Source organism: Gavia stellata, chromosome 8 (genome assembly GCF_030936135.1).
Source record: "Gavia stellata isolate bGavSte3 chromosome 8, bGavSte3.hap2, whole genome shotgun sequence".
Taxonomy (NCBI): Eukaryota; Metazoa; Chordata; class Aves; order Gaviiformes; family Gaviidae; genus Gavia; species Gavia stellata.
The window spans coordinates 36,228,132-36,254,921 of NC_082601.1; the positions used below are offsets into that span (position 1 = coordinate 36,228,132).

The 26,790-nt window shown below is 36.4% G+C and overlaps 1 protein-coding gene across 4 annotated transcripts in view; it reads right to left on the reverse strand.

Moving 5' to 3' along the window:
* GULP1 (GULP PTB domain containing engulfment adaptor 1) overlaps window positions 1-26,790 on the reverse strand; it is a 137,190-nt gene that overhangs the window by 23,423 nt on the left and 86,977 nt on the right. For all 4 annotated transcript variants that reach the window (XM_059820196.1, XM_059820198.1, XM_059820195.1 and 1 more), the window contains exons 4-8: window positions 23,500-23,571; window positions 13,456-13,554; window positions 10,595-10,732; window positions 8,105-8,221; window positions 6,268-6,360 (exon numbers count right to left, since the gene is read on the reverse strand). In XM_059820196.1, coding sequence (XP_059676179.1) covers window positions 6,268-6,360; window positions 8,105-8,221; window positions 10,595-10,732; window positions 13,456-13,554; window positions 23,500-23,571 — 519 coding nt within the window. The remainder of the gene's footprint in view (window positions 1-6,267; window positions 6,361-8,104; window positions 8,222-10,594; window positions 10,733-13,455; window positions 13,555-23,499; window positions 23,572-26,790) is intronic.

Here is a 26,790-nt window from a genome sequence, read left to right on the forward strand (position 1 = left end):
AATTCATAAAATACTGTATAAGTATTAGCAGTTTTATTAATTAACTGCTACATCTTCGGTTCATTTAGTACTTTTTCAGTAACGTGAAATCTGACATAGGCAATTTCAAATATTTTTTTTTTTAACACCACAAACATAATAGAAATTTAAACCCTCATGAAGAGCAGCTCACTGAACTCAATACAGAATATTATAAAATTGAAAGAGCAGAAGATAGGCAAAGAAAAAAACCAAACCATGTGCATTTTCCCACTTGGAAGTCTTAATGGGAACATGTATCAAGTGATATGCCTAAACACATTCCAAAACTGTTTTCTGAAATATGCATACACTTCCAACATCTGTCTTAGGGTTTCCTCATGAGCATGTTGAAGCTTTTTAATGAGGATAATAGGTGCAGGTGGCTGATGCTTCTGAGTCACAATTAAAGAACTTGAAAAAAAGGTCTAATTAATCAGTGTCTTTAATGATCCATTTAAAAATGGAGGGTTTTTGCAACACTGCCATGATAAGAACACATATTACGTACTACTTCTTTGCCAATACTTATGGTGAATGGAAGAACACCATTCCTTTTGGGCCTGTTTCTCCTGAGAGCTTTTCCTGCTGCCTTTCAATTCTGCTTCTCTCATATTACATCGTTCTCTTTTAAGTTCTTTTCCTGAATATCCCTGTTTTCTTCTGTCTAACTTCAGACTCATGCAGTTGTCACAACTTCCTTCTCTGCCTTAAGCATGTTACTTAAAGTGAAAACCTTAAAGGCACGCCTGAAAAACTTCAGCCAAGTCCAAAATAGATTAAAAATCTCTCTTATATCATCAGAGGTTCCTTAGTGGCCTACAATGGTTTACTGTTCAGTCTACTATAAAAACTGAGGGTGCTAACTGTATGTAACTGCTAACCCACACAAAGGCTGTGTGTACAGCTAACCCAGGCTGCTCTAAGTAACACCAACAGTTATAAATAGCAAAAAAAAGACATCATGTGAAAGAGCACTCCCAGGGATGCACTGATCTTTGGAGGTTGGATTTATACATATGAGCAGCATCCAAAGTCTTATTGTGATACAAACTTGAGCAGTGTCATCATAAGCAAACAACAAAATGAAAATCAGATTGTCCTCAGATAATCAAGACCAAATGCAAAAAAGACCAGTGATTAATGTATTGCCAAACCACTAAAACAGATGAAAAGTAAACAGCACAGATATGAAAGTAATGGAAACTTCAGCTGTACATGCAAGGGAGTGAGAGACAAAAGAAACGTCCCATGCCAACATTTCCCATGGCCATGTAAGTGCAGCTATAAAGGCAAATGACTCTAAGGAAACTCCTAGTTTGGTATAGTATGTCCTTGACAGATCCATTCAGGAAATGAAAAAAAAGTGGCAGTCTCTATTGCATAACACTTCTGCACTGGCAAATATAGATATTTTAGGGACTAACTTTTTAAAGTTTTAGCAAGACTAGTGTACTTAAAAACATCAGCCCAAAAGTAGAAAAAATGATCACAAAGCAGTTTATTATTTACTGAATGTGCTGAACAAACTTAGATCTAAATAGTTACAATACCCTGAGAGAAAAAGTGTGCAGAAGGTTGATAACATGATGTTCAACTTTCACAACACATTTTGTGGAAAAGTATTTGATTATACAACCTAGTTTTCTTTTTTTCATTTCCAACTATGATCTCATTGCTTTTAATGGCTTCTTTTATAGGTTCAGAAAGAAATTTTATTTTTCCCATACAGTTTATGAACTGATAGAAAAAGCACCTGAATTAGATTGATGTTGATTTAGCCATTTGGCTAGATTTAGAACAGCCACAGAAAAATTTTTATAGTGATACTAATAACCAAGCAACATGATTATTTTGACAGCAAATGTATCCCTCAAAAGCAGAAGTCGACTGCTGTCAGTGCTTTGCAGCCACTTCCACATTGCAAAAATGTAAATGGTACACAGTTGCATTATTCATGCATATAGTTTGCACCCATTTCAGTCTGCCAGTATTATTTTAAAATAAGTCCTCAAATAAAGTTCTACAAGGCCTGCAAAAAATCAGCAATACAAGCAAGAAGAATCAGGAAAGCAGTTTTAGATAGCTTTCCCATACTGAAATGAGAACGGGAGATGCAATCTGGTTCTATTTATTGGAAAATGGTCTGGGAGTCAGAAGACCTGAGCTTTAGCTTCACTCTCAGGAAAAGCAGAAATGGCTTTTTAAAAAAAAAAAACAACAAAGTGTCAAGGGTCAGTGAAATAATACAAAAACAACTGAACTTCAGAATTCTGAAGGTATTTTCTACCTACTTCATTTCATTAAAAATTAATGGGAAGACTAATGTGTCTAGAATAATTAAAGACACCAAAATGGATCAACTTCAGAAGGAAGAAGCAGTAAAGAAATGATAGACTGGCACTGTATACAAATTATACCATGGTTTCTCAGTTACTGACAAGTGGGAAAGAGATTCTGCCCTAGATCAGTATTTTAACGAATAAAGCATGACAGTGACGTCACTTGGTGTCTGTAACAGCACTGTTTCACACTACAGGTGCAATAAATACTTAAAAAGCCTAAGTCTTCCCTCTCAGGGAAGGAAAATGCATGCCCATTATGTCAGCCTGAAATTATGCCTGCTTAGACCGCATGGCTTGCAGCCCCCTCCATAGGGATGGGGATTGAAGGAGAAGAGGATGTAGCACACAACGTGACTTCAATGTTTGTATTTCTCACGTTCTGTGAACTGTCATCACAGGCCCATGCAACATCTTCTGCTTCCTTAAGGATACACTTGTTTAATCGAGTTGCTAGTGTTGACTTCTGAAGTGCTAAATCAATTGCTGATTACCAAGTGTTTCTGGGACTGTGCATTAATCACTAAAGGAAGAGCACAGTCAACAACCTATATGACAGGAAAGCCATTTCAGCACATCTGGCAAATGTTGAGAAAGTACAAACAGCGTGCAAACAGCGTGCAAACAACCAAATACAAAAAGGAAAGTGTAAGATAAGAAAATCCAAGGTACAATTTAGGCATAAACAGAAGCAACTTTATAACCATCTGTAGTTGGCTTGTGAAACTGAATGTTTCTTTACAAATTACTGTGATGCCAGTTAATGGCACATGTACTTTTATCATATTAGGTATCAAGTATAAGGGTTTAAACTTTCCATCGATCGTTAAATGGTCCCTCCCTAGACCTCAGCATACAGAATCTGGACTGACAGATAAGGAGTTATAGCTGTATCAAATTAACTAAATAGAAATGAATCAAACCACTTATGTCTAAAAAAGCTTCAAAAGTTCTAGTATGGCGCTGGCATCTCTTTATAATTCAATAACATGGATATAAGAGCTACGAAAACCCCTAAACTTTATAGTTTTATAAATCTGCTTTAAATCATGAGAATGATCGTGTTATGTTCATAGCATGTAACAAAGAATATCTGCAGGGAAAGTTTTCCCCCATCTAACCAAAAGCACTGCAGTGACTCAGATGAGGTATTATTCCCCATGCTGGATATTCTGCTTCATTTATGTAAGCTATTTTATTTCAGTGTTTAATAAAATACTATCAGCAGATTTGAAAATGTTACTCTGACAAAATGATCACAAGATAGAACTGCTACTTTTCTTTGCTAACTTTGAAGAAATAGAGCAGCAGTAGTATAGATATTTTTAACAACATGGTACTTAGAAGTTTTAAATTTAAATTCAGAAAAAAAATTATCAAATGTCTAATAACTTTTAAAAATAAAGTGTTATTTTTCATCACAGAAATTATGTAGAAATAGAAGAAAACATTCTTTGCACTGCTTCTGCTTTTTTCTAATAGGAGTTGAAACTTTGCAAAGTCATGCTTGAAACGATAGTTGATTTTAATTAAAAGCACATAAAATTAATTGCAAACTATAACAGGCAATCAATTGTCTTATGAATTCTTTGTAATTTCCTTCTTTCAGACATATTTGTTGCTCACATAGAAGAAGAGCAGCTATGAATCATCAAATCATATCCACTGCTATCCCAAGTACTCCTCAAACTATCTTAAAAGTATTTATGCTTCCTCTTCCCTGCACTGAAAAGTCACTTCATAACCTCACTATTCCATTCCTTCATTTACTTTCAACCTAACTGTTGCACTTATATGTACTTACTCTCATGCTACCACAGTTAAGAGCTTTGATTCACAATGTATACAACCTAGTTTAGAACAGGCCTACTTGAACGATGTCTCTTGGTAAGGTACAAAAGTTGATAGTGTTTGTTGGATACAGTTATATGCCTAGATTTGAGAAAGACATTTTCCTAAAAATGTTTCTTTTTTATTGTTGGCTGCACAACTGACCAAAAAATCACATAAGCAGAAAGTAGCTTAATCAAAACTCCTGCTTGAAGCAGGATCCAGTTAGCTGAAGCTGCTGAGGACCACATCCAGGGAAGTTTCTAATACCTCCGAGACTACAGACACCTCCAACCTCTCTGGGCAACCTGTTCCAATATTTATTCAAATCATTTATACAAGGCTATTTTTTGGCAGAATCGATTTAGATATTAAACAGGCTGTTAGATGGCTCTTAGTGCAATTCTAATCATGAGGAAACTCAGAAATTTCTGACAGGAAATGTTTGTGTGTTTTTTTTAAAGATGAAGGAGTAAATAAAGCAATAAAATTATATGTGAAAACTAACAGCTGGTAGTGATTTATTAAAATTAATTATTAGTTTAATATTAATATTTATCAATAATTATTATACAATTTTGTTGTAGCAGAAGTGATATTTAAGCAACATGCATATTCATTGTACCAACAGGAATTAACAATAAAACACCATCTAGGGAGATAATACAAATGGCTGGCAAATTTACAAATTTAGATCTTTACACATTAATAAGAAATTAGACACCACTGTCTTAAAAGACTAAATAAAAATATGTGCTACACCTGCTACAGGAAATATTTTTTGTCATTGTTGAAACTTCTAATTTTTTTGCTAAGTGCAACTACCAAGTTCTTCACTAATTTAAATGAGAGAAATGCATCTACCACAAGAGACTTAAGAGACTGTTTAGTTGAATTCAAAGACACATTTAGTTATTATATTCATAAATAAAAACAAACTAGCTGCCATCCTAATTAAGGAAAATAAAGGATTAAGAAATTGACTAAATTGATTTTAAATCTACCATTAAAGTTGATTAACTTTCACTGAATGCTTCGTAAGTGAGAAGACATCCATAATTTACAATTTTCACTGTGGGAATTATGCAGTATTTATAATTTATGGTGCTCTCTCCTCTAAATGGATTTCAGCAGAACAAAACGACAGTTCCTCATGGGAACAACCATCTAATCAATACCAAGGGAGCGTATAAACACTACCAAAAAATTGTCATCACAATTATAAACATACTTTTACATTTCCCAAATTTCTAAACATCCATTTAAAGTGAAATGGTGTACACCCAGGGCAGGAACAACGTGGCCCAAAACACACAGCTTAAAAGCAGCCCATCTTTTCCTAAGATTTTGCTATACATACATTAAGAAATGTTATTTATTTTCACGGTGACCTAATGCTGTATAGATCGAATACGCTTGTAAGAAGAGAGAGGTCATTAGGATCAGTCTGCAATGCAACCTGCATTTTTAGAGGTCCTGTCTACATATAAGTAACTGTCAGTCAGTCATTTAAAAATACTTTTGTTGTGATCATCTACAGGAACTGCAGAAAGCATTAGAAACTTCCAGTGATGAGGAATCCACACTTGCCTCGTTTTACCTACCCACTCAATATTAGTTCCTGAGACCTGATGACTCCTTTGAGACAGACAAAATTTTTAAAAAGTCATTTAGAAAATGTCAGTTGTAAGTGACAATATGCTTGTGACAGAAAATTCCCAGAAAAATCCAAAGTAGCATTCTTGAACTGGATCGTGGCGAACAGAGTTCTTCCTCCTTAGGTAGCATGCTTAGATATCTACTAGAAGGAGTATTTACTACTACTGTCTTTAGGCAGCAACAAATAGGTATGACATGGGGATTAAAGAACCACAATTTGAGAGACTGCAATTTGCACTTCTGTTCGCTTGTCACAATCTTACTGTTACTTCAATACTGCATTTCAACAGACATATTACATGATCACTGTATGTTAATCATAATCACTGGAAACAGCACGGATGCCAATAATTATCATAACACAATGATTATAAATTTAGAGTAACTTCAGCTATAAAAGTTACATTCATGTACTTACTGGAGATGCATGTACTTGTGTTATTCTTAACTGGTTTTCCAGATCTTGAACTTTATTTTTCAGTTCTGTGTTTTCAGTTTCTAATTCTTGAATCTACAAAGCAAGAGATTATTGCAACAGCTATTGGGATATTCATTCATTTCAACAACAGCGTCCACTGAGAGTAAGTTTTACCTGAGATCTGGTGATTTAGAAGCAATGTTCACCTAGTTATCTGATTACAAAAAATCATTACAGAATCACAGAATAATAGGGCTTGGAAGGGACCTCTGGAGATCATCTAGTCCAACCCCCTGCTAGAGCAGGTTCACCTAGAGCAGATTGCACAGGAATGCGTCCAGGCGAGTTTTGAATATCTCCAGAGAAGGAGACTCCACAACCTCTCTGGGCAGCCAGTTCCAGTGCTCGGCCACCCTCAAAGTAAAGAAGTTCCTCCTCATGTTTAGATGGAACTTCCTATGACCAAATTTGTGCACGTTACCTCTTGTCCTGTCACTGGGCACCACTGAAAAAAGACTGGCCCCATCCTCCTGGCACCCACCCCTTAAGTATTTGTAAGCATTAATGAAATCGCCCCTCAGTCTTCTCCAGACTAAAAAGACCCAAGTCCCTCAGCCTGTCCTCATAAGAAAGATGTTCCAGTCCCCTAATCATCTTTGTAGCCCTTTGCTGTACCCTCTCCAGCAGTTCCCTGTCCTTCTTGAACCAGGGAGCCCAGAACTGGACGCAGTACTCCAGACGCGGCCTCACTGGGGCAGAGTAAAGGGGGAGGATAACCTCCCTCGACCTGCTCGCCACACTCTTCTGGATGCACCCCAGGATGCCATTGGCCTTCTCGGCCACAAGGGCACATTGCTGGCTCGTGGCCATCCTGTTGCCCACCAGGACTCCCAGGTCCCTTTCCACAGAGCTGCTCTCCAGCAGCTCAGCCCCTAACATGTACTGATGCGTGGGGTTATTCCGCCCCAGGTGCAGTACCCTACACTTGCCTTTGTTGAATTTCATCAGGCTCCTCTCTGCCCAACTCTCCAGCCTGTCCAGGTCACGCTGAACGGCAGCGCAGCCTTCCGGTGTGTCAGCCCCTCCTCCCGGTTTTCTGTCAGCAGCAAACTTGCTGAAGGCACACTCTATCCCTTCATCCAGGTCATTGATGAATATATTGAACAGGGCTGGAGCCAGTACTGACCCCTGGGGAACACCACTTGTTACGGACCTCCAGCTAGACTCTGCGCCACTAATCACAACACTCTGAGCTCTCTCTATCAGCCACTTTTCAATCCACCCCACTGTCCATCCATCTAACCCACACTTCCTAGGCTTGCCTATGAGGATGATGTGGGAGACGGTGTCGAAAGCCTTGCTGAAGCCAAGGTAGACAACACCTACTGCCCTCCCCTCATCTATCCATCCAGTCAGGCCATTGTAGAAGGCTATCAGATTGGTCAGACATGACTTCCCCCTGGTGAACCCATGTTGACTACTTCTGATAACCTTCTTTTCCTTCAGATGCTTTGAGATGATGATGCCCAGAACGAGCTGTTCCATCATCTTTCCAGAGACGGAGGTGAGGCTGACTGGCCTCACTCAATTTAAACTTAGATTTCTGTATCTTCCATATTTCAACCTTGCTTTTCTCTTTAATGACCTTGCAAGATTGCAAAACATAAAATACTGCTTCACAGTTATCAGGTCTTTTTTCAGTTTTCTTTTTTTAGTATCTGTGGCAATTCTTAGCAATCTGAGAATAATGCTGGAAGTGATGCTGTCATAGAAAGCAGATAACACAAATACAGTAGCATGTTCTTTATCTCTTTAAAAAATATAGTTCAGAACTTACTCTTTTCTGTAAACCTGCTATTTGTTTTCTTGTTTCAACATCTTTTCCTCCAGATTCCAGAAATTTCCTGTAAGCTAAGTCAAATGCTTGACCAATTGTTAAAGTTATCTCTTCCGCCTTTACATAAAACATAAGATTGAAATTAGTATATTAAAAGTATTTTATACAATTACTTTCATTTCAGATGATCACAAAATACTTTATACCATGTATCATGTTCAAAGGGTTTGCTTCATCCATGATGAAGTCAACACCACAAAGGAGCATGGCAAACACTCTTCAGCAAAATACCTTAACAGAAAATGCTATGAAAGCAACTTAAAAATACATCAAATAAAGAAGGAAGACTGAACAGGCAGAATACAATTAGCTAATTTTTAGTATAAATTATGCCTCTAATTTCCATAAATACAGATAGCATGCTGTAGTATGTATTATTCTGATGATTTCTGAAGCAAATACAGGCTTTTCAAGCATTAAATAAATTGTTTTAATGGATTACTGTTTTCATGTTAACGGATGTTTTGACCCCTATTACAAAAATCCAACCAAACAGAATTTGCGTTTGTATGTGCAAAATATAATAATTTACTAATTCTATGCTGATTCACATCATACGTTACGCTGTATATATACAGTCGGTGCAGAAGATCTACTTTAAAATAACAGGGGTAAACATAAGTGTAGAAGTTGTTGATTAAGCACACCAAGGTTTCAGAAAAAAATGCTGACTTACAAGAGGCACCAATAAAAGGTGAACATATGGATGCACCATTTGCTTTAGAACTTCAGTAGAGAAAGTAAACTCAGTAAGTAACAACTTTTTTTTTTAAACAATTTGGCAGGGGAACAAACAAAATTGGAAAAAACATTAGTCTGGCTAAAGCTAAACTAGAATTTTCTCCTCTTCATTGAAATGAAAACCTGAAATTGGTTGTTCCTCATGAAAGCAGAGCATTCTGCTCAATGCTGAGAACATTTTTCCTTCACTACCTGTAAAAACATGAAGGGCTGGATGCACAAAAATGGTACAGAATGTGATGCTCCCAGCCTCTTATTCATCAATGCAACAGTAAAGTCATTCAGTAGCGGTGTGTGAAGACCTGAGTTCTACAGGAATGGGGAATGAATCCCACTATCTTTTTACTGTGGAAAAACCCATACGGCCACCTTTTTAAAAAATAAAAATAAAAATCACAAGAGATTATTTTAACCAAATTAGACTGAATTAGACCAAAAAAGCTGAACTGCTTTAGAGAATAACTGTTTATGTTAGTAAAAGAAAAGTGTAACGGACACTGGGAGTATGCAGTACTATCTTCTTGGAAGGATGAAGATTGGCTGAAATGGAAAGTACCAACCAAGGTGGGATCCTTTGAAATCTGAGAGTACTAATGAACAGAGAGTGAAACAGAGGAAAAAAGTAAGTGAAATACCAGGTTAGAGAGAAGAAGAAATGGTGCATTGGTCCGGAATAAAAATGGTACTAGTGTGCAGAGACTGCAAGGGCAATTTAAAATCATGGGAACGTGTGAAAAAGAGGCATAGGATAGAAATTTGAAGAGAAATGAACATAGGTGTAGAGCAATTCTGAACAATATCTACTGAAGGCACTGGAGCAATGCAGGTGAACAACAAAATAATCAGAAACACTGTGAAGTAACACATAATGCTACATAATTACATATAAATAGAAGTGAATATGCATCATTTTCTAAAAAAATATTGTTTCCTTGTGATATTGTATGATATCACAACTACTTCAAAATAAGACAAAAAGAGAGGCTCCAGATTATAAAAAAAAAAAACCCTAAACATCCATTTTTGGTGTTGATTCCAGTGTTTTTATTTGTTAATTACTTTCTGCCATGACCCTGATTGAGCTAGACACCATTTTCTTCATTTCCTGTCCTAAAGTATTATTTTTTTCTCCTATTGCACATTTTTGAACAGTTGCCCTGTTCTAGCTCAGACACGAGAATGTCAGTGGTTGGTGCAATGAATTCTCTGGTAATGCATCACAGCATTAACAAACTCGAGAGACGTGGCAGGGGGGCAGGCACAGAAGGGGGAACCTTGCTATAAAAAAAAAAAAAATTCTGGGGCAGACACATCAGCAGAAGAGCCTGTGAGGGTATCTCAGCCACAGGGTTGAGGCAATCTCTGCAAAACAGCTGTGCAAACATTTCAAGCTTGGTGGGATGCAGTTTGTTCTCTGAAAGTATTGCAGATGCTTGGCCTAGGATATTGAGCGGGGTAGAAAGAAGAATTGTCCCAGAAAACCACCTTACACCAATGAAGAAAAAGGCTCCCCCTTTAAATTAATGCATCTAAGTTATAAGACACTATATTGGCATGAAACATTATATCCAAGTGACCCCAATTAAAGGGCTATCTGCCTTTAGTAAAAATTCCTGTTTTATTTCAAAGCAGACCAATCAAAGTCCGTAACAGTCACCCAAATTCTTTTAAAGCGTCCTGCATACTTACACACTTTTCACTGTCAAATACATAGCACAGATGCTTATTTGATTCTGAGTCTTTGCATATGAAAGTAAATATTCTCTTGTCAGTTTTATCATCGGCACAAAATGATATCCTATGGAGTTGACAGTTGTGCTGGACTTCCTGCAAATAAAAAGAAAGACTATTGTCAAGAAACTACTATACTTGCTTAGGATAAAGATGCACAGAGTAAATCTCTGGATTCCCTCATGTACATAAGAGCAGGCAAGTTGCAGTAACATTTCTGAATGCCTCTCATTGTACATGAGAGTGCCCAAAAATGGACTTAAAGTATAACAGAAGTTAGCAAACTCATCGCCTAACAAATGTTCCCATTTTTACTAAATGTAAGCAGGAAGTTTTTATTTGGACAGCATTTATCTGGAAGTGTTTATTTGGACAGTAATTTCTGGTTTAGAAGATTGGTTTTACTGTTGCTTTGCATCCCTGTGCAATTTATTTAGGGACTGATTATGTAAAATACTCTGTTCTTTTTCCAGGTGCACACCATCTTCAGATTTCATTATCTCCCAGGGTTTGTTAAAATGGTTTTACTGAAATAAGTCCTTACCTTTTTATCTTAAATCTAGAAAACAGAAATAAAGTTAATTTTTTTATCCAAATACAGGGGCACAGAGAAATAAATTAGACATCTAAATAACTGCTTACTTAAGGTGCAACAAAACCAGCTTTTAAACACTGTTATTTGCATATTTTTGGTACTATATTTCACTTTCCATTAAAAAGCTTGTTCCAGCTATTTAAAAAGTTGCAGTGGCAACGCTCTTCAGCTGAGAGAGCTTGAAAAGACTGAAATAAACTCTCAACTATTTTTTAGTTGTTGTTTTTCTTCAACAAGTCTCTTCTTGGTATTTTATTTTATTTGGCTTATTACATGGGAAAGCAGTATTTGCTTTAAAGGAAAATATGCAGTTTAGATTTGAACTATTATCTATCAAAAAAAGGAAATTTTCTGTGCAGCACTGGGGTTTCCAGATTGCTATAAGCTGACAAACAAGGGCATGCCCTCTCTGCACACAACCATTTATCAAAAAAATGCACCATATGGGCAATCTTTTCCCCTTGCTCCAACTGGGTTCCTTTTCTCAGTCTTTACAGATGTTCTTCTGTGTATCCTATTTCTTCCATGTCCCCAGATTTCTCTCACATTTAATCTCTTTCTGTTGTAGCTCTTTAACAGTTACATATAATAACACATCTTTGTTATGGCTCTTCTAGGTTTATAGATCCATGTAACTACTTTATATCATTGACCGACAGAACCACTTTCCTATAAATCCTCCTTTTTTGAGTGCCAAGTCTAGAATCAATGAGCAGGCCTCCTGATCCTACCACAATTAATAGTCATCACATAAATATAAACCAATATTCCTCTAACAATATTGAAGTGATTTGTTTCAAAAACACAGGAAAAAAGTATTTTAATCAGCGATGATAACACGGAATTTAGTAACTTCCTAAAGCATCTATAAAATTGTGCAAAAAGAAGGAAAACTTGATTCAAATTTACATTTACATGTAGCTTTAAGAAACAAAGTGGGGGAGATAAAAAGACCACTCATAGTTGATTACCATTTGAGTTGTAGTAACAACATTGCTAAGAGATTAGAATGTTCCTACTCCCCAAGGAACTTCCATCCCACAGCTTTCTGTTAATCTCTGCAGGAAGACTAAAATATTTTGGCATTTAAAACTGTTATTTTATAACAGTTTTTGCCAGGATATGGGGTTTAGTACCCCTTTCTGCTCTATGACATAAGGAAAATGCAAAAACTGCAATTAAAGTTGACATGGGTATTTCTTGCCACCTTCGCTTATGAACTGTTGAATTGTGGTTGTATCAAGAGTCTAAAGCGAAAATGGGTTGCAAGTAGGTTTAGTCTTGAACTAAAGCTACCTCTTCTCAAAAGGCAGTATCACTGTCTGAATGGTAGCAATTACTCCAGGATTAAGAAGCAGTAACAAACAGTTCATTCAAATCCAACGTTCAACATATGTATACAAGATTTAAGAGCACTCAGATGTTAAGAATTGCTGACTATTGGATAAATACTTTTTAGCTTAATTATATTTATCTCATTATTCCTCTTTGAAGTCTGTGAGGAGGATGTTTTGCCTACGATGTAACCCCTTCCAAAATACCAGAGCAGACAAAGGAACAGAAAACCCATCCACAGGATGACTCAATGGACGGAACTGCTGAAACACAGGAATTGCCATGCTGTGCCAGACAAAAAGCCTACAATAGTGCTTACGGTCTGCTACATGAAGTTTACAGAGAAGTGAGTAACACACCTGAGAAACATAAGCATTCTAGGGAGGGGGGATACAATAAAAAAATTTAAAAACATAAAAAAAGGAGGAAAAAGAAATGAACAGATTTAGGAAAGACAGGTGCAATTCCAAAGCAGCAGCATGAAGAATAAGTCACTGCCCACAAATTATCTCCTCATTCACCTGCAAATACCTACATGTCGGCACCTCCACAATGGTGACCATTTGGAAAGATGTTTGTCATATGCAGTATTAACATTTATTTACCACAGTGTTTTCATCTTCCTCAGAGTTTAAAAGTTGTGGTGCGAAAGGATTAAAATAATTAAATCCCTCATTAACTACAGTCTGTATTTTGGGGTATCATGTACCTTCCTGGGAAGATGTCACCCATGTGTTGTAACAAGAAATGGCATTTTAGAAGAATTTTCCATCAACAGAATGGCTTTCTTTTAAATATTTCTTTAAAATATAGAACAATAAAAACATTAAAAACAGTTAAAGCAATATTCAATTACTAGTTTAGCACCACAAATATGTAAGTCTCTTACCTTTGTTTTTGGATCTAGAATTTTTACACCATAGATTGAGATTTGTAATTCAACTTTGGGGGTCTTCTGGCCTTCAGATTTCTTGATATGTCTTGCAAACTATAAGATGAAAAATATTACAGCAATCGCATCAATAGTTAGTACTTCTCATTTCCTCTCAACTCCTTCCGACTGAAGTTATTTCCTTACTTCTTCAAAAAGCTTTTATAAACAATGCCAACCATTCCCAAAGTCACAGTTGGGCACAGAACAGCATTTCTGACTGCATACTATAGAATATTCCTGTAATTCAAGAAAAAGTATTTTAAAATTACCTAGCTGGTTCTCTTGAAACTTTTATCTGCTGTTTAGGCACTTGATTTAAGCTTTTGCATGAGATTTCTAGAAGAACAGTAGAAACATGAATGCGGTCAGACAGTTTGTCAACTGCTTTGCTGTTGAGCAGTGAACATCATTATGTTTTTCACACCCCACTATTTCTACGCTCACTCCTGTACACATGCATCGAGGGTACTTCCCGTATGTTCCTCTAAGGAAATCAGTTCTTTTAAACAGGTTCAGTGTTAAAGCACTACAGCTGTCAACACCTAAGAAATACTTGATCCCTTCTATCATATTCTCAGGATTTATTTGCTGAAAGTTCACTAGATGATGGCTAGACAACATTTTATATGACTGGGTCAGGTAATGTGTCCTATTCCATACATTTTCCATCATTTTATATCTCCTTTTCTAGCTGCTAGGTCTGACTTGTCCTTCTCTCATGAACACTGCATATAAAATAAGCACAGTATCTAAAATTTGCTACTGCATGGCAGTTAAGAAGCGTCATGAATATTCTAACTTGGCTAACTTTCTTAGCAAAGATATGGAATTGCTCTTTATTTCACTCTGTTACCAGCCCTTTTCCTCTCAAATCTTTGACAGCCTGGAATGGTATTTTCAAATGCATAAATAAGGACGATGACTCACTGAAGGCCAGAGGAGTTGGAGTCTCTGCTTCAGAGCTGTATGTTTGAACACACCGTCTCCCACTCAAGTATAATTGAGCGCATAATTCACCATCAGTACAAATAAATTATATAAAAAGTCATTGAGGACAACGACTTTTAGTGGCATAAACAGTCTAGGATGTCAACAAGGGTGCTAACCTATATTAAGAAGGGTTAGACTTGAAAAACAGAAACCTTGTGACTGTGAAGTACTTGGCTGTAGCCAACTGATACCTCCCCCACAAACACCTAAACCCCTTATATTAACTGATTATTAATTGAGAACTTGGGTTTTTGCTCTATCTCTATTCCTATGCCAACTAGTACTTGGGAAATCTTTCCATGAACTCAACTGCTTTACACAGTATGACTGTCTCCATCTGTTTTATTTCATTTTGCCTGTAGGCAGCTCCATTCATGGCAAATTAATTAGTTTTAAGAACCACCCTGAAAGCACATTATTAACCTGTTTTTCCCTTCCTCCCAATTTTATTCCTCATTTTGAAAGTACACTTATTGAAAATTTTAGTAACTAAACATTAATTTATAATTGATCCTATTAACTTCATACAGTAACATGACCCATCAGACAGTTTATTACTGATTAATGTATCACATGAGCTGATAAGTATCACACGCTTCACAAGTTAGTTTAAAAAACAACACCAAAAAAGCAAACAAAAAAACCCACCTAAACCACTCTATGCTACTCTCAAAACCAACTCTTAAATCTAAATACCCATTTTACATTTCAACAGCTAGGATTGCTACAGTTATTGGCCAAATATTTTATGAAGGTTTGTACATGATGATTTAGTAGTGAAAATCAACTAGTCAAAAGTCAAGCAAATCTAACGTAACTTCTAGTTCTGCCTCTCCAACATCACATACATAGCTCTTGCAATATACACATTCTTTTCCTGTCCTCCTATTTATCTTCAAGCCCATTTCTCACATATTTAGAGAATATTTTTAATACACTTTAATGACTATCCCCATCCCTTTATTTTAATTAAGGTGGGTCATCTCACTGCATCTTTTTATTTTTTTAAAAAAATCATCTTATAGAAAATAAAACTAAAAAAACCTAATCACTGGTTTATAGGCATTTTGGCCAACAATATTTCTTGACTTTCTAGGACAAATCAAATTTGCTACAGAAAAAAAAAATTTTTCTTTAATAAAATCATTAATTAAACCCCTGAAAAATCGGACTTAAATTTTATACTACCAATTTAATCCATTTGACTCTTAAGTCTCTACTTTACAAAATAGGAAAATGATAGGCCAATCAGTATTTTATTAGCACAGATTTTTTTTTCCAAGATGAATATAAAACTTAAATTGTCTTTCAGATAATTTTCATACATTTACTTAATACCCCTACTCTGCCAGCTTTCCCTTCTGATTTGTTATTTGATTAAGTTCTTTTATTGGATAAAGCTTTGAGGACATATGTGGTACCTTTTCATAGTACAACAGGGTTCCGCGCTTGGCGCACTTTGCTATGCATTAAATGGAATGACCACAAAACCCACAGATCACCTGGACAGTTTCGGCATCTCAATTTCCAATGTGCTTTACAGTACACAGAAACATACCTACACAATAGATAATCCTGGGGCACACCTTGATTTGGAACAGCGTTGAACCTGAGTGAACCCTGGCTTTTTGGAAATGTCCCTTTATAAACAAGATGCACATAAGTATTTCTGTGCAGTAATGAAGAGGAGGCCTAAATAATACTTGATTTTACTGAGTTAAAGCCATAGTGTATGTTGGAAATGATGACGAAATGCTTGATTTTCTAACTGTAATCATCTCAGAGTCCTGAACAACAGCCTCAACACGAAAACTTTTTAAAATAAGTAGATCTGAATAACTTGCATGAGTTTTAGAACAGCTGGCCAAAGCTTGCTCCAAGTAGTCAAGAAGTCTTAAAACACTGAGGAAGTTCCAGAAGATAATTCCGTGCCAATACTAAAAAAAGGGTGAACAAAATGACCCTACCACGTCTCCACTCTCAAAAGGCATAAATCAAGTTTGAGAACTAGAGAATTCAAGTGAGATGAAATTAACGATGATCAATATGGATTTTACAAAAAATGCAGCTTGTCAAAATAGACAAAGCATTTGACTGAGTCTTGCATGCCATTATATTTAGGAAATGAAGCAATACAAAGCAAGTATTAGTTAAGTTAGTTACATTAGTCTCCAGATGCAGTTATAAACAGGAAATTGTCATTAGGAAGATATGTTTCTAATGTATTCCAGAAGGGTTTATTTCTTAAGCATGACATTATTGAACAATGACCAGGAGGAAAATAATTACTGATAAAATCTGCCGGCAGAAAAAATAAGAGGAAAAAATAGGGAGAAAAGGAACTAATGATCGGAAATCTAAAATCATTACAGAGGAAGCTTGCAGATCACGAAGGCTGATGGAGGGGCAAATAACACAGAGAACACCTCACCAACCAGAACACCACCGATTGCCTGTATGCAAACAAACAGTCTCTGTTGCAATACCAATTTTGCAAATCATACATATGGGAACAAACTTACTTTCTTGGGAGACTACCCTGTGAAGATGGAATTAAGAAAGTCTTGATTGCATGGTAGGCTTTCCGCTAACTGCGGACTCTTCTCACAAAGGTACAATTGGGAAGATCAATGCAATCCTTGGATATTTCAAAAAGATCCTTAAGACGACAACAACAGATGCACTGCATCAGCTGCTTGTGGGAAACTACTCAAATTTTATGTTCTGAGGTTTTCAAATGTAGAAGGATGTTGACAAAAATGGAGAAAGATAACAAGATATTTGCAAAAGTTAGCAGAGGACTGGAAACCCACTTTATAAGAAGCTCCATCAAATCAAAAACAAGCTAATGGTGAAAGAAAAACACAAAAGAATCTCTTCAACACAGACATCCAGAGAGACAAACAAGCTTTTTAATCAAAGGCTTACTGAGATACAGTGACTGAAAAGTATATGTAGATAAATTCAGAAAATCCAGTGCAGTTACTTTCTTAATGCTTTTCCCGGCCACTCCCTGTTCTGTGTTAACAGCAGATAACATACACATACTGATCGGTAATTTCTTTCGTATCTGACCTTCTCTAGAAAGCCAAGTTCAGCCACCTCCCAAACTTGTGCAGGGTTTGAACAGCAGATCCTAACACTTAGTCAGATATCAGCCAATTTACTTCTTTTTCTTCTATTTTTTCTACTCATTCCTTCTACCTAAAGAGGACCCTGAGGGAACCCTGGACAGGGAAGATTTACAAACATTATTTTCTCTTTTCAGCACACATTTGAAACAAAGTAGTATTTGTAGCTCACACAGTAACAAGATTATTTAAGAAGGTAAAAATCTGTAGCCTCCCACTGGCATCAAAATGGACAATGATATAAAATTATAATGAATCACAGCATGGCTTGGGAAGAGATATGATGGGCCAAATTCTTAAGCTGTTAGTTTACACATATATTATTCTCAGGCAAGACACACAGATTTGGCCCAATAATAATATGAGCAGCTCAGTGGGATGGGCTAGCTTTTATTTAACTGCTTCGGAATTAACATCATGTTTTCCTTGAATCTTTTAGGGAAAGGAACAGATACAAATAATCTATTTTCTACGGTTTAATTTAGTTTTAAAAATAAGGAAGATAAAACTTCCATATATCTTGTCTTTTATTGCAGTAGCAAGGAAAATTGCAAACTTTTGAGACTCATTAAAATTACATTTGAAATGCTTATGCATCAAGTCTTAGCAAACTGCAATCAGAGGATTAATCAGCAAAAATAACATGAGAGGAAAAAAAAAAAATCACATTTTTTAAAAACAGCCAGGAGCTGTAGTTAAAGAAATAAATTAATAAAACAAATTCTATCAAAATCAATTTAAGCTATGCAAATCAAAACTATGTGCTTTTATTTAATATTTACACCTCACTGCACAATTCAAGAGTTTATTAAAAAACCTTGAAACATCAAAGGTAGATGTTTCTGTGATTTGGGTGCTTATCTTCAGCCCAGGGAGTAGAGGTTCAGCTCCTTCATTTTATGCAGGCTTCCAGTGAGACATCAGACATTGCACTTCATGTGGACACCTTAAAAGACATCTGTTTGAAGGCAACGTATTTATCTAAGGTGAGACACAGCTTTATAACTGGCTTTGAGAGTATGTTTTTCCTCTTTTTTCATAACATTCATTATAAGGAAAGATGACAAAAAAAAAGGCCCTATTTCTTTTGCAGTGACTACATACAATCTTCTTGGTCATATTATGGTCCAAACTCTCATGCACATTTTATGTGGATATAATGAAATTATGACCTCTGAAAAATAGCTGTCAAGGAGAGGAAACAGCTGAAAAGGCCACAGATATGTGAACCTGAATCTCTTGACAATCAGCTGGGTAGGGAAAAAGACATCCATTTCTATGGAATATATTGTATTTTCTTTTCCAAACAGACACTGGACTGAGAGGAAGGCTATTGATCTATTAACCACAGTGTAGAAGACAATGCAGTACAGTCTTTTTTTCCATATCCCACTCCCTGAAGGTGGTATGTCTTTTTGTTTTGGCTTTTTTTTTTTTCTGGGGGGGGGGCGGTGGGTGGGTGGAGTGGTGGGAAGTGGTAGTGGAGTTGTTTGGTTTTGGGGTTTTTTTTGGTTGTTATTTTGTTTGGTGGTGTGGGTTTTGGGGGGTTGGTTTTTGGTTGGTTTTGTTTGTTTTTGTTGTTTGGGGTTTTTTTTGTTGTTGTTGGTTTTTTTGAGAGAGAGAGAGAGGGTAAACAGGTATTCTCTTCTTCAACTCTTCACATCTGATCTGCTTTGGTCTTCAGGCTGTCCCTGGCTGGTCCCGAACCACACATTCTGCTTTCTCCAGTGCTTCAAAGAGAACAGTCATGGCTGTAAGGCTTGACGGGAAACCTCTTTCTCCCAATATTAAAAGATTTTCTGTACTCCACCCTCCTCTGTCCTTTCAACAACAAATGAAACCCAGCTTTAACGTGAAAGGGAGCTCAGAACAATATCCACTGATGGTCCATTAAGGGCAGCAGCAGGACAGCATCACAGCGTGTGTGGAGGTCTGTGAAAGAGCACTCTTCACTTTGTGTATCCTTACAGGTCAAGGAGCTGATGAAGACTATTTCAAGTGGCTTTAAAGTGATTAATTCTATTTACATTAGCTCTGGTAATTTCCACTTACAGAAGAAAAGAGGAGGAGAAAAGGAGACTGAGTTGGAAGTTGGGTAAGAGAACAGCCTTAAGTATGGTCCTCACAAAAACACCCCTTTGAAGACTGTAAAAGGAACAGCCCAGAACTCAGGTGTTTACTTCTGGTTTCTCCCTACCACCCCTCCATGCTGTTTTCTTACTAGTGGTCTGGTTACGCTGCCCTTTCCATCTGCTATGCTGATCTCTCCGCCTGTTTTCACCTCTGGCAACCCTTCAAGCACTTTTTGAGAAGGACCAAATTAATTCCTACAGTCTGATTTAGAAGTTATATCCTTCATTAACCAAGGAAAGTAATCATTTCACTTTATAAAATAAAGTGTGATTTGACAACATTTCAACATTTGAATAATGCAGGCATGTTCTGCTACAATATCTTGGTACCATTTTCCTTAATTTTTATTTCATTCTAGAAATTAGCTTGACTAGGAAACTGGAAGGAAAAAATTGTTTGTAATAAATTATGAGAACAGTTCACCTTATCTTAGAAATAAAAATACACATTTTAAAACATGAGTGTCCAACCTTCTTTCTCCTGCAGTATAGGTCCAAGAAATTTGAAAAAACTAGGGGAAATCCCACCTAGGTAAAACCACTGGACAACCCTCTAGAAAAATTAAATATAGATGCTTGAATAAAACTATATTCAAATTGCAACTGACCCAGCAAAATCGTCAAGTGTTTAGAAAATGTAGTAGTAGTATTTGGGATAAAACATGTACAATGAAGCATCAAGAAAAATTTCCTCCAAGTTATTGTATTTTACCGTAGAACATCAGCTCCACCTTCTGGTAAAAGTAAGTTCATGGAATAGCATGCTACAGTTCTGCACAAACCCATGTTTGGCAAGCATAGAGTCTTTCTGCTATATGAGTTAAGAGCTTTCGATTTAAAGAAGTAGTGAGTTGTATATCAAATGTCTATTCTGACACAGTTTGATGACATGTTGGCTTACAGAAGATAGTTTACAGATAGAGTATTTCATGGTCTACATAATCACTGTAAGCACATGACTTCAAAAGGTTTTAGCGTGATGCATGCCAGTTGTAAAAATAGCTCCAAACACTAAGAAAGAGTCAGCTGTTTTTCTGCTAGCTATTAATTTTCATTAAAAACAAATTATGATTAACAACATTGAGATTAAAACCAAATCCATATAATAAAAAAATATAAATACAGCATCACAAGCTACACATCTTTTAAAAACTCTCCTACTCCTAAAACCACTATATATGTTTTCTTTCAATACAAGAAATTAGTTTTCAAGCTATTTTCACTGGTTTAAAATTTTTAATTAAAATTTTCTAAAAACAAGCTAGAGATGTGTGGTTAATAATAATATAATCCAGTACCTCTAAGCTTCTCTTCAAAGAATTCAGATGCACAACATAAATCAATGTTGAAATGAGTATTCAATTAATTCAGGATTGTTTCAAACATAAAACCTCTTTATTGCTCTCTGAATTCTGTTCCAAGATTTTCCAAGTCTTTCCAAAAGTTGTCTTTAATTACTTTGTGAGTTTCTAATAAACTTGTGATTATATAAGATCCCATGTAATACTTGACATCTAAGCACCAAACTTCCAAACTTGAAGAAAATAGTGTAATCCTGGCAGCAATGATTCAGACACATATCTCCAAGCTGGTTTATTTAGGGAACGTGTAAAAAGTTACAATAGGTATCTACATACTCTAATGACACCAGAAGTACATACAAAGAATTCTACTTTTAAACTTTAGTGCTAGGCTGACAAATGTTTTTTCCCCAAGAAAGGAAAATAGTTCTGGTTCTTCCTACATTTCAGAGAACAGTTATTTGAAATCCTTTTTGGACCTGCTTTCAGAGCAAACTATTTCAAGGTACTAAATCATACAATCCAATCCACCAAAAGCCTCCAGTGATCAGTGAGAGCCCAAGTTAGCCTGGAGTTCCACCAGTGAGACAGAGACACTTAGCAGCTGCTGTACTTAGGAGGAGTCTGATAAAACATCGTTAAAATAGAATCGAAACTGTACCATAGAAGGATATTATCTTGACAGATTTTTGCACTGAAATAACTTTGCTCAGGGTAATGGAATTCTATAAACACAAAACATCTAACACAACAGCCTTCACTCCAGTACTAGCCGTAAACTGTATGGGGTGCACACAAACCCATACGTTTTGTTTCCACTGGTAGCATGCTGCAGTGGTTAAAAAAGGGTCATACTTACATTAGCCTAAACCACTTGAAAACAACTAGGCAATAGTTTCTCTGACAAACTGCAGCAGAGTAAATCTTTACAGCATAAAACATTCCAAGAATTGACTAAGCGATGGTAGAGTGAAAATAATGGCAAAGAACTTCTGTTTCAATACCTTAACCCAATTACTAATCAATCTTGTAAAGACAGCTTTTTCAAGGGAAACCTCAGTCTTAAAAGCTGAGCTACATGAATAGTGTTTCATGCCTTCTTTCTCTCTTTATTATAGTAATAATACAGAATCAAATTTTTCAGTATTGATTCCCAATATTTTCTGTCCATTTCCAGGGAACTTTGTTTAAATGAATAATGAAAACCTTACAAAAAGTTATGGAAAGTACAACAGTAGGCAGAACAATTTTTACTTCTAAATAAACTAATGCTCCAATAGCTCTAAGCAGCTAAGCATGAAACAGTGCAATTCCATAGCAACGTGACATAGCAGACAAATCAAACCAGTGTTCCCTACCACAACTCATAGCATTTGAAGAGCTTTAAGCCTATTAGCTGTCACTCAAACAGGCAAGTCAATGCCACGTTATCAGTTAGCAACCCTCAACAAGTCATTTCAGTAGGATACTTTCTAATTGTCTACCAAGTCCCTCAGTGCCCAAGGACACATAACCAACAAGAAATTGTAAATGTCCGATTTTCTCAGCCGTCTACATGCATCAGCATGTAGACGGTGTTTGTGTGCACAGACCTTTTCCAACGGAACATGAAAACCTGGAAGACAAGGCAGTAATGCCCCTTGTTGTAAACGGGCTTGGTTTGCAAACCCTATTCTCTCACTACAGCTCTATTTCCAGATACATCACCAATTATCACAGCTGAAGGGTGAACGACATTCACGCCAATGTCACAAACCTTCACCTCCAGTCTAACAGTCAGCTTACATGGATCAGACACGTTAGCTTTAGATGAAGAGCAGTCAGGGACAGCCAGTACCCATGGAGCTATCACAGCCCACTTACGGCACGGTTTGACATTCTTACTCCCGTTCCCTGGCACCAACAGCTTACCTTAAGTGTGTGGGTACTCTAAGTTTTGCAACAAGAGGCAACTCACTTAACTGGGGCTCATAGGAGGCAACGCACAGCACAGAGAAATGGAGGACAGGCATTACTGAAGTCACTAGTTTTTTGGTCAAGGAAGAGTTCATTTTCTTAAATTCTCTGGCAACATGTTTGGAGTGCCGTAATTAGAGGCATTCAATAGCCATAAAGTGAGGACGGCAGCTAAAAATAAATTGTTGCTACATAAGTTTGTATTAACAAAGCCCTAAAGTTTCCAAAGAACAAGCATTACACGTTACGGTACATAAACTTTATACTATAAATAATTGTATAATCTAGGAGACACCTAAATATTTGTACAGCGGAATATCTGATAATAGGGACATAGTAGGGAAGGGCCTACACACCAGTGAAGAGATTAGTAAAAGCAACTGCTTCTTGAACCAATGAATTTACCTAGAAACACTTACAAAGTGTCGTAACTGTGAAAACAGGTTAGGAATACATTCCATTTATATTTCATTAAAAATTCTTTCTTACCTTTAATTTTCTAACAGCATCTCTTACAACTTCGGTGCCTTTGGGCTGTTCCACTTCTGTACTGCCAAGAAACTGAAAAGATTGTAAATTGTGAGAAGTTATGCATTGAAAGGCCTAATTAAATCAAGTAATCTTAGTTTCCAATTATTTCCAAATAACATTTTGAAAAGACAATCGTTTCCATAGTTGATAAATAACAAATCTTCATACAACTATTTCTAATCAAGAGACTAACAAGAATTAAATTCTAAATTGACAAATATAGGAGTTACCAAATGCAGCTTCTAAAAAACATTTTATTTATCTCGATCCTGTACAAGTCTGTAAATTAGAAGTTAAGTACCTTTTTCCACTGGGAAATTGTCATTTTGGTAATATCTCTTTTGGAAAATAATGAAAAAATGCAAAAAACCCACTCATGTAAGATACTTCCCATGAATCCAAATGAGCCAATGGTTTGGAATATGTTACTAAAACCTTCATACAGTGATGCACAATAAATTAAAAAGGCCTGATTTTGCTCTCAGAGCTGCTTGGTACAGTAATTTCATAGATTTAAAGGAACTAGGCTCCAACTTACATAAAAATAAGGCTCATGTTAGAAGAATTTCTACTAGATATCGTATTTTTACCAAGTAAGGTTTTAATGGAAACCAAACATACACCTGTTAATATACAAAGCATGATACTTCAAAGGGACCTTACCATTCCTTTGTACACTGAAATGTCTTTATGTTCTTCTGTACAGTTTTGCTTGCTTTCTACTATACTGTTACAAAAGGTACGATAATGCTGCCTGAACCGCATCTGTGTAATAATTAGTTTTGAATTGCCAGATTTTCACATTGAGGTGCAGTTGATTTAAGTCGCACCATGTACCTATATATGCCAAAATAAAGCCATCAAGAAAGAACAAACTCCCTTTTTTCTTTAAGGTACACAATTTTCTGTGTAACTTGACGCAGAGAGGTATGTATAATTTTTAAGTCTTAGCACTTTTAGAAGGAACTTAAATTTGCCAAGCTACAGATGCTTTCAGCATATTAACTCTGTAGTTTTTAGTATTATTAAAACTTCAAAATGTGTTTACTGTAGTCAATATGCTCAAGCTGTACTCCTGCAAAGAAACTTTGCAGCTCTACCTGTAATTAAGTGTCATTAGCAATTTGCTACTGACTGTGAAATATGACGTGCCATCTTGAATACAACAGTGTGTAAATCAAAACACCATGCACATCTACTGTCAATATTCTCTACTATTACGATTCTCCATCTAGGAGACCAAGGTTTTGTAATAACAAAGCAAAAACCTTTAATATTGATTTCATGTCTTTCAAGCAACATCTCTGATGACTTTAAATAGAGGGCGCGTTCTTTCCTGTAAAAGTGACAGTTACAGAAAATGCATATAGAGGAATAAGAAAGATTCTTGGACATTATGGATATTACATGCGACAGAGACAGAAAGGGAAAGGTGAGTGAATATATGCGAGCAAATGTACGTGAGGGGAAAAAAACAGGTAACCACAAGCTTAAATGGACAAGAAAGAAAGTAGATAAGGTCAGATGAGAATCTAAGAGGAATGCTGATAATTACAGGTATCTGTACACAAGCATATTTATAAACCACACACTTGGTGCAACACAACAGGTAGAAGTATAATTGCGGTAAAGTTTGTGAGCAGGCCAGGGCACATTACATACAGTACAGGAATCCCGCATAAACCCACGAAATAATAGCTACAAGCGTGGACAAGGCTCAATGAATGGAGAACACAGGTCACTGTTGCCCACAGTGAAGTGGAAGGTGGCTGAGTGTACTTCATCCACGCATGCTTCCTAATATTTGTGTAGTTTTGAAACTGGCAGCTCAAGAGGCATTATCAATGTAAGCAGCCTGGTACTTCTAGATACAGATTTAGGGCTGGGCCTTGGGTGGAATTGTGTCAAGTACACTTCTAGATGCCCCGGGGTATGGTGCCTCGCCTGCAGCCACTTCTCCAGAAGGGCACTGGGCTGCCCTACGTTTCCGATTTCCTTACTTCCATCCAGATGACTGAGATAGCAAAAGATACCTCAAAAGCAAGAGTCATTTCCCTTCCCCTTCCATCTCAGCTATCTTGCTCTGACTCAAAGTCCAAGAAAGATGAAGGTATCTTTGCTGTATTCAATAAATCCCAGCAGCAGACCAATCTTTCCATGAACAATAACTTCCGTAAATACAGTTTTCCCAGGGGTTTGTACCTCATGCTAATTCACATTACTGCCTTAGAAAGTGTAAGCACCAAATTAAGCTTCTGCCACAGCTGGGGAATCTGTTAAATGTCACTGAATTTTTAAGCCCATAGTAATGTTCCCAAAATCAGAAATTACCATTTCCGATCATGGAGGGGAGGGAGAAGTAGACATCTAAATAGAACGATAAACTGCTGAAAGCACAGGTTTAAATGACTGACAAAACCTCAAGAAACACATACTAATTGGGTTTGCTCAACAAGTTACAAAAGAAATAAACAACGAAGACCTGAAGTATATGGAAACATCCTGAGCATGTATCAATATTTATGGAACATAACTTAACCAACCAGAATTCCACCAGTCATTCGCAATGTGCTGTCTTCCAGAGGAGTATCAGTTTTAACATTAAGCATCGCTACTGAAATTTTTATTGCTCTCAGCAGTTTTGAACTGGATGCAGAATTAGAGCTTATGCTATTCAGCATAGGAAAACATTGTAAAATGCATTTAATCCAGAAATACAAAGAAGATTTGTAGCTTAAGTGTTAATATCAATCAGAGATGACAAGACCATGCCATGGGTTGCATTGTTTGTATCTGATACATATTTGTATGTCTGTTAACTGCAGCTCTATTTTTTTTTTATTCAGGTAAGCTCAAATTTTAGTTATAACTGTGTACACATTTCATGTCTGACCTTCATAACCTTTCTCATTTTAATTATTTATTTTTGGTAAGAGAGTAATAAAGAGAAAAAACAGCAATTAAGAGCAAATATTCTGAATATTTGTATTAATTAGACTGATCTATTTGGGGGCAAAATATTAACAATTTCAAAGACAAGTTATTTTCTAATTTTAACAAAAGAATGACTATGCAATATAGGTTCAATAGATAGCTAATGTATTAATTGGAGGCTTTTTATTGCTTGCTTTTTCATCTGCTCTGCACCTTTTCTGTGTGATCTGCCCTATTATTGTATTTTGTTTAATATTAAGTACCAATTACTATGGCACTATTTGTAATAGTTAAGCTAAGCAAACACATACATAT